Here is a 10537-nt window from a genome sequence, read left to right as displayed (position 1 = left end):
GATCCAATGCGACCGACCAGGGTTGTCTCACTCCGGACATTTTAGGAGATCGCGGTTGGTTATTTCTGTCTCTCTTTTCCCACTAGAAGAACGGCGGTGCGAGAGAGAGAAAGAAGAACTGCCCGCCACCCTGCGACCTGCGACCGACCAGCGCAACCACGCGTGGTCTTACCGTCGGTATCACACCGAAGACGCACTGCGACGTGCCAAGGGGTTGGCTCAGGCAGTCACAGTCCGCCGCCCCGCGAAGGCTAACCATGGACCTCTGGTGACGACTGGCGACGTCCTGTGGACCGGCCGATGGTGAGTCAGATTTTCCGTCGCAGGAGCATACAGCGGCACCGTGACGGGGGTGACGTGTGTGTGTGTGACTAGGGTCGCCTGTGCTGACCTACGTTCCAGGCTGAGAGCCCTGCAGTCTAAGAGCCGGGTCGGGCATGGCAAGATCGGGTCGGGCCGGCCGCACCCAGGCCGTGTACAAGCACCCAGGCCGGGCCGCGGGCCGCGTCGCGTTGTCTGGGTGGCAAATGAAGGATGGCGAAAGACGCCGAAGCCGTGCGAACCGCAGCGGCGGCGGCGGTGGTGGCGGCGGTGGTAGCGGTGCGGGGCACTGCAGCCAGAATGCTAATTAATTGACCAAAAATGTCCGCAAGGCGCGCGGGGCGGCGGGTGGGGGAGGGGGGTCCATGATAAAGGGGCTGGAGAGGAATAATAAAAGGAGTAAAAACGCAGCAATATAGCGCGGAGTAGAGAGGGGAACCCGTGAAGGGAGGGCGAGCAGGGCCGCGGCGGGGGTCAAGGCGTCGACGCGGGCGAGCTCAGCGGTCAGCAGCCCGGGCCGCGCGGGGAGCGGGGCTGAGGGGTCGAGAGAGACCTCGTGCGGTTTTGAGCAGCACCGCTTTTAGGGGCTGACTGCTACTTCATGGTGGATGGAATAAAGTGCACGAACTGCCACAACGGTTCAGCGGCCGCTGCCTTTGCAGAGAATGCAGTGCCCCTCCGGGTCGCGACCGCGTGCGACCTTTGTCGGTTTTAAAGACAGCGCGACGGTGCGCGGGGGCCGGCGCGGGCCGCAGATGCCATCGAGGTTGTCGTGGAGGTTGGCTCGGACGCCATACTCGCCTCGCACTCGCCACTGTTCTGGGGGTCCGGCTCCGGCTGGACAATGGACAATGCCAGGCTGCGGCGCTCGGTCGTCAGCCGGGACACTGCAATGCGCCAAACACACCCCTCGTCCTCGTGGGCCCGGCTCTGCCCGGGTCGGGCGAGGTTAGGAAAGCGATTCGCCTCCCCCAGAGAGTCCGCAGGTCCCTCCCTGCCCCTCTTTTATGAACGAGTACACCCGTCCTGGCTCGGGTACCCGTCGCGCCGGGCTGCCCGGGGCCGCCCAGGCGGGCCTACAGGCGGGCCGGGCCACTCCCTGGACACCGCCGCTCTGCCCGGCTCTGCCCGGCTCTGCCCCACTTGGCGCCTTGCGTCACACCAGCCCAGCCGCTGATGAACCGCGCCCTTCAACCACCTCCTGATTGTGGCCCGAGCCCGGAGCTCTCGCTCGCACCGGCCGCGCCGCGCGGGCTGCTCGTCCTGCTGGGCGTACAGGAGGGCCCCCCGGCGGGGTGAGAAGCGCGGTGACCGACCGCCCCGCCCCGCCGCTCGCGACGCGCGTTCCACATCCACCTGCGAGACGCGCGTGGCGCGGCGGCGGCGGCGGCGTGGAGCTGCTCCTTTACGTCATCGATGTGTTTCGAATTTGTTGTGTGCTTCTGCTACCCACCCGGCCCGCGCCCATGGGAGACGGAGCACAATCGGGGAGTGCCACGGCGGCGGCGCGGCGGCGGCGGTGTGCGATGTAGCGATGTATGAGAATGCGGACGTTCATCGCTTGACGGGGGCACAAACCGGCAACACAAACCGTTTGTAACGTCCGCAGGAGTGCACTGCGAGTGCACGAGGCGGCTCCAGGGGGTTGCGGCTAATGACGGCGCCCAGCGGCGTGCCAAACGGAACGGGGCGGGCTTGTCGTCGCGTAGGCGGACCCGCGCATCTAAGCTGAGCTGAGCTGAGCTGAGCTGAGCTGAGCTGAGCCGAGCCGGTACCCTGCCGCGCTGGCGGGGCAGAGAACTCATCACTGCTTTACCCTTTTCCTTTCATTTCCTCCCCGCGCCGTGCCGCGTCCGCCGCCGCTCGGCATGGTGCGGTGTGGAATGTCCCACATCCGTCAGACGGCTTTGGGTCGGCCTGGCCTGTAAGGCCGTAAGGCCTGGCAGTGGCTGGCTGGCCCGTTGGTCATAGCCGTGGCCCCATGCCGCGCCATGCTGATCACGTAACATGCCGACAGGTTGGTTGGCCAGGCCCGCCCCGCCCGTACCCGTCCGTGCTCGAGCCTCCCGCTCCCGCCAGCCCCGTCCGCGTTTACACCCGCGGCGCCCACGCGCTGGTTCTACCGTGTTTAATGGGTTGCCTAACTCCCGGGCGCCAGGTGTAGCGCCCGGTGGTAGGCAACACATCGTACTTCGTATCGTCTGCTCTTTGCCCGCCTGCTATACATACACACTCGTTTGTTTTGGATCTGGATCCGAGCCGAGACATCATTGTTTTGAGAATAATTCTCTCTTCTTGCGAAGAAAGTAAGGGGAATTTGACGGGAAGAGGCCATACTTCCGAAACTAGGACGACGTGCGTTTCAAAAGCTCTGGTTTGTTTGAATGATCAACTCTGCCGACTCGTTGAAATAGACTATTGATGGAAGAGAGAGGTTAAGAGATTCTGCCTGCTTCACCATGAGTCAAGTAAATGTTACCGCAGTGCCTCAAAAGTATCATTCTCTCCTCCTATTAACGCGAAACTTCTCTTCAACAACTTATTCAAAGCAACGCAGAGTTGTTGTGACAGGTTATGGAGCTCTTAGTCCCATCGGCCACTCAGCAACAGAGTCATGGAATAATCTTCTTGCTGGGAAATGTGGAGTTGTGAGGCTGAAAGGTGAAGGATATGATAAGCTCCCATGCCAAGTTGCCGCTAGAATAACCCCACCTATTGACCTTACCAAACATTTTCCCAAATCCGAACTTCGGACAATGGCGCCAGCAACGGCATATAGTCTGATTGCTGCACAGGAAGCTCTCAATTGTGCGCAGTGGCATCCAAAAACTAAAGAAGAAAAAGAGCGAACTGGAGTTGCTGTGGGTATGGGTATGATTGACTTGGATGATGTATGTGAAACAGCAGAGGCCCTCAAGAGAAGTTACAATAGAGTAAGTCCTTACTTTGTGACACGTATTTTACCTAATATGGCTGCTGGGCAGATTAGTATTAGACATGGTTTTTGCGGACCAAATCATGCAGTGTCAACGGCTTGTGCAACTGGTGCTCATGCTATAGGTGATGCTTTTCGGTTTATTCAACATGGAGATGCTGATGTCATGGTTTGTGGTGGTGCTGAAGCTTGTATTAGTCCCCTGTCAATTGCAGCCTTTTCCAGAATGAGAGCACTTAGTACATCATTCAATGACTGCCCAGAAAAAGCATCAAGACCGTTTGAAAAGAATAGAGATGGGTTTGTCATGGGAGAAGGATCAGCAATTCTTGTTCTTGAGGAATTACAACATGCTCTTGCTAGAGAAGTGAAGATATATGGTGAGATACTGGGATATGGATTGTCTGGAGATGCTTCACACTTGACTTCTCCAAGTGATAGTGGAACAGGTGCTATTTTATCAATGACTAGGGCTCTTCATTCGGCAAACATTGATCTTGCACAAATAGGTTACATAAATGCTCATGCTACATCTACTCCTCTTGGAGATGCTATTGAGAGCAAAGCTATTCACACAGTTTTTGGTGGCCATAGCAAAGAAATAGCTGTTTCTTCAACCAAAGGAGCTCATGGGCATCTTTTGGGGTCTGCAGGAAACTTAGAAACCCTCTTTACTATCCTTGCATGCAACACTGGATTAATTCCAGCAACAATAAATCATACGGAATCTGATATTGATTTAAATCTAAATTATGTGCCAAACACTAGTCAAAAGTGGAACCACAATTCTAATGCTCCAAGGATAGCTCTGAAAAATGCCTTTGGGTTTGGTGGTACAAATGCAACATTATGTATAAGTGAATATAAAACCAATGTATAGATAGATTACCTATGTGAATATATTTTTTTACCATATTACATGTAATGACTCAAAAATTTGTATTTTCTAACCTATCTGACTTCAGACTTATTCTCTAGCTCCCCAAAGATATAACAGATCATATAAAAAAGAGTACAACAAACAGCAACACATTAGTTGTTAACAGAGACACGGTAGAATTATTTGTTCCCAAATTATTGTATCCTTTTTAGGAATAATAACAATATAACAATGGCACAAAAATGCATGGTCAGTAAATTGGGAGGAAAAGTCATACAAGATCTTAGATAACAATATTGCACTTAGCAGCAGAGACCAGCTCTTCATGAATTAGGTGCAGTTTCCCAAATACTAGAATTACTAGGTACAAAAACTTAAAATTAAATAACACATTTCAGGAATAAAACTTGTGATATACATTGCATGTGACACATGAAAACACAACAAAGGGACATAAAACAAAATTTGCTCACTTAAAAATTGTTTACAAAACAAAATTGAGCTGATTAATATGGTGATTGAATATAGTAATTACAGTAGATAAGTAAAAAGTAATTATTATTGCTTCTTGATTGGACATCTTTGTTTGGTTAAAAAGCTATTTATTTCACTTGGGATTTAATTTTCAGCCTTGATATAAATTCTGCATAATATTCTTGATTGCAACCAGAGAACTTTTTCTTTAAGTACTCTGTTGTGCGAACCTGCAAATGAACAATGTACAGTAACCAAAGTCAATATGTTAAAATCAATGGCAATTCTCAAACTGCTCTTTAAGTACTCACAGCTAACTTCACATCTAAGCATCCATGTTTTTGAGAAAGATTCCACAAATTTAAGGCAAGAGTAGCTAAATCTGGCTTAGACAAATCTGCTTTAGTAGCAATTCGAATGAGAAGATCTAGTGCCAAAGAGGACTGCCGAAGATCAAAGAAAGATTAAATCTTGATTAGATTTCAAGAACATGCAGAAATGTGGATTATAAATTTCAAAGCAATGTGTACCTGTTTGGAGAAAAGTTCGTTTTTTCCTAGATACTGAAGATGGCTCAAAATTTCTTCCACAACAACAGAACACATCCTGTTCAATTCAGCAATGAACTTCGGATCAGATCCATAAAGAACATCATTTGAATCCACTGGAATAAAAGTTTAAATCAATATTTAGCATTGCAAAATAAGCTTAGAAGGAAAACTTAAAAAAGATTAGATTTAAAATATACCCATATCGATATGGTACGGGTAGGATTCTTGTGCAGCAGTAGACAGCATGTCCAGTACATAAAGGTATACAGTTGCACGACCAGCACTCTGTGGATCCCAACTGTAGTTTTGGATAACATTCAGTAACCCTCTGGTAAGATATAATACTCCTTGTTCAGGACTGTCCTATAGTAATTAAGAGAAAAAAAGGGGGGCTTCTTAATATTTTTAACAAACTAAAATCCCACTAAAATATTTAGAACAGTATAGAGGTAGATTCGTACCGGCACAATCAGTAGAGTTGATAAAAAATTACAAATGTATGAGACTATGTATGGCTCAGAGCTCTTCTGTTTACCATCAATTTCAATAATTTTTGGCACATCAGCAATCAGACTCAAAGCTGCTTTCAGGCAAGCATCCGCTATAAATAACCACATTTGCAGAATGTAAAATATGCAAAATATTTAAAAGCAGAAAACAAAGTAAGAATGTGTTAGAGAGTATTTTTTAGATACCTTACCTTGCCCTAGACATTGGTTTAGGAGTGCCACCTGGCCAGACAAAAGATATAACTCTAGTTTCATCAAAACTGATGAAATGGAGGGTATTGTGATATAGCAATACGCAGCACAGGCGTGAACAAATGAAGCCGTCTTTCTTGTATGGTGACCCTTCACTATACATCTGGTGTCAACAGCAAGTCTGTTTACACTCTGCACTAACTGAGCATGAATAACATCTAGATTGGTAAATGATGCTCTAGCTTCCACATAGAATGACAGCTGTTGTTCAAAATCTCTTCCAAAATCAACTCTTTTCACAAAATTGCAGATCAAATTACCAATTTGTCTTTTTTCATCTTCAACAGTCAATGCGTTTACTGAATCATGCATCACTCGACAGATGAACATAAGAGCATTTGTAATAACAGGATCATTTGTGGTTTGGTATTGGTAATGCTTGGTATAATGTGACATTATGCTTTTGCAGACATCAACTTTAACACTTTCTTTTTGAAAAATATCAAGCATAGGCAAAAACTTATCCATAGTAAGAAGAGTTTCAAAGTCATTTGCATGAGAAAGTACACGTTCCATAACAGTTTGTAGAGAAGAATAATGGCTTTCATAGGCCCGGCCAACACTCATGTGCTTGATAATATCACCAAGAAAAGTATTAACTTCTCTAGTGGATAAGTGTTTGGCCACATATTGGACCCAAACTTCGGCACAACAAATATATTGAGCAGGATCAGTAAGCTTGGAAACAATTTTCCAAACATCATTTAGTATTTGGAGGCAATACTCTGTTGGTGGATCAGCCAAAGTAAGACATAGTCCTAGGGTCCTGAAGAGAAGATATTTTGGAAATCCTTCCTCATCACAGGACGTCAACAGCTCAACAAATTGTGTAGCTCGAGCAGCAATATATGCTGGTTTGAAAGCTGCCATAATGGTATTGAAGAGCAATGCACTGTTGCATTTCTGCTTACATCTATCAAGGATATCTGCAAGAGTCTTTTCTGTTGCATCATGTGCTACACTTTGCAAGATATAATCCAATGCTGGTGTGTACAGAGTAAGATATGTTGACAGATCAACCTTTTGAAAAGTCAAATCCATACGGACAGAAGGGGAAAACAATTGGTTGTAAATTGAAAGAAAGTCATAAAAATTTTCACGTAAATACACTCGGTCACTGGAGTTGATACTTAATCCTACACGACACAAGTAGCATCGGGCATAAACAGCAACTAGAGGGTCGCCAATTCCTCTAATCATTCGAGTCAGCCTAAGTAGGCCTTGTGAGAACTCGCCTGATGTCAAGAAACTGTAGGACTTTAAGATAGCCATTTCAACATACAAACGGGGAACCAGTTCACGAATTGAAGCAATTTTGTAAAACCAGTTACGACATGTTTCTTTTGCAGATTCAGGAACCATATCTGGAGTGAAATTTTCTGGTAAAGGAGTGGGAACTTTGCTTCCTGGTGCACAATAATCTGATTTTGTTCTGAGGCGTTCATACACTAGTTTCCCAAATATATCAAGAATATCAGAGATGAGAACAAACTTGCTTGGGTAGAATTGAATCACAGATGTGTCCACTAGTAGTTTTGAGCACTGTATGGCAATTTTTAAAGCCTTAACTCTTTGATCTTGGTGCCATGCTTGAACCAATTCAGAATTCAGTTGTTCTATTCGACCCATATATTCTTGTTGTGACAAATCCAACATCTGACGAACAGAACCCTCTTCGAAGTCATCCAATTGTTCCAGGCGAGTTCTGACTTTATCAACAACTGAGCTTTGGGCCTTTACTACCACCTTTTCTCCCCCTGACAAGAAACTGGTAACAATGGATAGTTTTTCAGATGTAGTAAATTTGCATAGAATTCCAGCTTTTCTAGATGCCCAAGATTCTTGAAAGCCATCATCCATCCCAGCACTGGCAGTAACATTCTCCTTGCCTCTTTTGCCCTCGACTGGTTCAACCCACTGAATGAACGGAATAAGAGAAATAATTACTATGGCAATCGTAATATTTTCCATTTCCATTTAGATAAATGGAGTGGCACTTACAGATTCTGCAGCCATTGCTGATAATGGATCCATCTTTTGCTGGTTAGCTAGTTGACTTAAGGGATCACTTCCTTCTAAGGCACCAAGAGGATCCATGGAATATGCTAAAGAGCTCTGTGTTGGAGTTGGAGTTGATGATCTTGTACTACTAGTTGTACTTCCTCCAACAGTTCGCAACTTTACTATGCGTGTTTCTGACATCTTGAGGTAAGAAGAAGACAAACAATAAAAATCCATAGACTTTACAGGAAATAAATTAAAATAAATATAAAAGTGAAAAGAAAAACTTATTACCGTGACCACTAAAGGCTTTAATGGATGATCTAAAATTTCCTCTGAGGGTAGTTGTTTTTTCACATTTTCCTGAAGTCTGTCTCTTGTCCTTGAAATCCTGTGGCATTATTAAAATCTTTATTTTGACATCAAAATCGATACTTTGTTTAATTTAAATATCAATGGGTTCATTGAGTAACGAAAAATAGTGATATGACAGTTGTGGGTAGGTTATGTAATAGCGAAACATTTACCATTCGCAGGAAGTTCGTGGGGTTGTCGTCGCTGGCATTTTGATCTATTTACTGAGCACTTCTAATTATAATAAATTATAAAGCAATGCTAAAATATTCGAGGGACAATCGAGGAAAAATGGTCCAAAACGAAAACATTCTTCTGCACCAGATCCTTGTGTTGGTCCGGTGCCTGCCTGTTGTTGACAGTTGGTGGCGGTACCGGCGGACGAAGCAAAGGGGAGATATCGCAGTCCGCGTGAGGGGAGCCACTGGGAGCCACACGGGAGACACTTCGAGTCCTTCGGGTAGGCCACCCTACGGACATGAGGGCACAACAGGGAGGCTACTCTCTGACTCACAGGCGTCCGCGGCGTCCGGCTGTGCCAGCTATGCCTGCATCGATGCGCAGATACTAGGCAAAGTTCCAGCTTAAGGCAAAACTCAGGTTTCCCACGCATTATGTTTTTTATAAGGTTTATATTTGTTTCATGGTGTGTACACCAAATAAGCAGGGTGGGTTGCGGTTGAGGGGGCGATATCTACCTTGAGAGCCCTAAATCATGGAAACTCGTCGTGTGGGCCCATACTGACCTCATTAAGATAGTTGTTATAAGTGAATAACTCGTCGAAGTGGTTTGTGGTTCAGGCAACCGTATCTGCCTTGTTTGTGTTACGCGGAATTTCCTTAGAGTTCTAAAAGCGTAAATCCCGAATTTGGAAAATCAGAGTCCTGAGTGCACAATCACCAGTCGCCCGTCCAGGAGCTGTCGGTTGCACGTCCGTCATTCGCCGTTTCGGAACTCCAGAAAACTTGCATAGGAAAACTCTCGTACCGCCTAGTAGGTTGGCAGCATCTTGCCAGCAGTGCATGCGTGTACTGCAGGGTAGCCTACCCCGAGTCTCGCAGGCGCCCAGCTCCCATAAATTCGCTGAATGTATCTGAGAGAAAAAAACGACGTGCTGAGTCATTGAGGCAAATATGCAGAGTAGCCTACTGCACGACAACAACTCGCGAACCGTTCGGAATAGAGGTCTGCGCTTTTAAGGGACACACACAAGCCTACTCTTCTACCAAACTGCAACTTTCTACCACATCACACTGCAAATTTCTGCCCTGTCAAATAAGTAGTGCTTTCAATTTGCTCACGAGTGTAATTGCTCCACACTTAGCGTTAGCCACCAGCGACAGAGCGTAGATCGCCCCGGATGAAATGGTCAGTCTAGTCAGTTGATGTCTTACCGGTTAAAGTCGACTTTAGCCGGTTAGAGTCGACTTTACCCGTGGGGCCCGGTTAGAACCGCCTGGGCCGAGGGGTATTTTACTTGAGTAATACACTATGGGCGTCTTTTGGTCTTTGGTTGCTGCTATGGTAAATAGCGAGCCAAGCGAGCGATTCACTTTTTCGATATCTCATGTCAAAACACGGTTCTGAGTCGAATCATGCTCCCTCTTTCTTGCGTTCTGCCGCGTTCTTTCCCATGCACCAGGTGGTAGATTCACGCCGCGCACTTTCATAGTTATTCTGTACCGCATGCACGCGTGCGGGCTGGTTGCCCACTCGCACGGGGCCACAAGGAGCCGTGGGCAGCGAGCATAGGCAAACCCGCCCGCGCTCGTGCATGCGGTACAGTATAACTCCGAAAGTGCGCGGCGTGAATCAGCCACCTTGGTACTGTTGCACTGCCGCAAGGCCAAGACATTGGTAGTGCACCAATGACCCAGGGTAGGCCCTGGCCAGGGCCCCGGGTAGGGCCCCGCTCCGCGGCCCCCGATGCAGGGGCCCCGGCCGCTGGCGCGGCATGCCGGCCCTAAAGAGCCTCAGAGCCTTTGAGGCTCTTTAGCCGGCCCTGGCCGGCCCTGGCCAGTCCGGCGCTGCCTGGCCGTGTGCGCATACGGACCGCCCCTGAATGTCGGTGGCGGGGCGAGAGGGTGTAACAATCCATGACATTCATTTAATTATGGTCATCACGTTTTGAGTAAGCCTAAAGCAGTCATGACTTTATTGGCAAAGCGCTGTTGGACAGCAATGCTTTGCCCGGGTGTGCAATGCTGTGCAGCACGAAGGGAAGTCCCCGAGGCCTGGGGGTGGCGCCGCGCCACAGTC

The 10537-nt window shown here is 47.6% G+C and overlaps 2 protein-coding genes across 2 annotated transcripts; one reads left to right on the top strand and one right to left on the bottom strand.

Moving 5' to 3' along the window:
• Positions 1 to 2532: 2532 nt before the first annotated feature.
• LOC113210256 (3-oxoacyl-[acyl-carrier-protein] synthase, mitochondrial) lies at positions 2533 to 4192 on the top strand. The gene has a single exon (XM_026428145.2). The coding sequence runs from the start codon at positions 2781 to 2783 to the stop codon at positions 4134 to 4136; it is 1356 nt and encodes a 451-aa protein (XP_026283930.1). The 5' UTR covers positions 2533 to 2780; the 3' UTR covers positions 4137 to 4192.
• On the bottom strand, positions 4132 to 8669 carry LOC113210229 (VPS35 endosomal protein-sorting factor-like). Its single transcript, XM_026428112.2, has 9 exons — positions 8451 to 8669; positions 8218 to 8314; positions 7924 to 8124; positions 5862 to 7839; positions 5623 to 5762; positions 5359 to 5524; positions 5141 to 5274; positions 4922 to 5053; positions 4132 to 4840 (listed from the first exon to the last, which is right to left on the bottom strand). The coding sequence occupies exons 1-9, from the start codon at positions 8486 to 8488 to the stop codon at positions 4739 to 4741; spliced, it is 2988 nt and encodes a 995-aa protein (XP_026283897.1). The 5' UTR covers positions 8489 to 8669; the 3' UTR covers positions 4132 to 4738.
• Positions 8670 to 10537: the final 1868 nt, after the last annotated feature.

Source organism: Frankliniella occidentalis, unplaced genomic scaffold (genome assembly GCF_000697945.3).
Source record: "Frankliniella occidentalis isolate FOCC.00 unplaced genomic scaffold, Focc_3.1 Scaffold240, whole genome shotgun sequence".
NCBI classification, from domain to species: domain Eukaryota; kingdom Metazoa; phylum Arthropoda; class Insecta; order Thysanoptera; family Thripidae; genus Frankliniella; species Frankliniella occidentalis.
The sequence above is the reverse complement of the archived record's forward strand: the minus strand, read 5'-3'. Positions and strand labels throughout refer to the sequence as shown.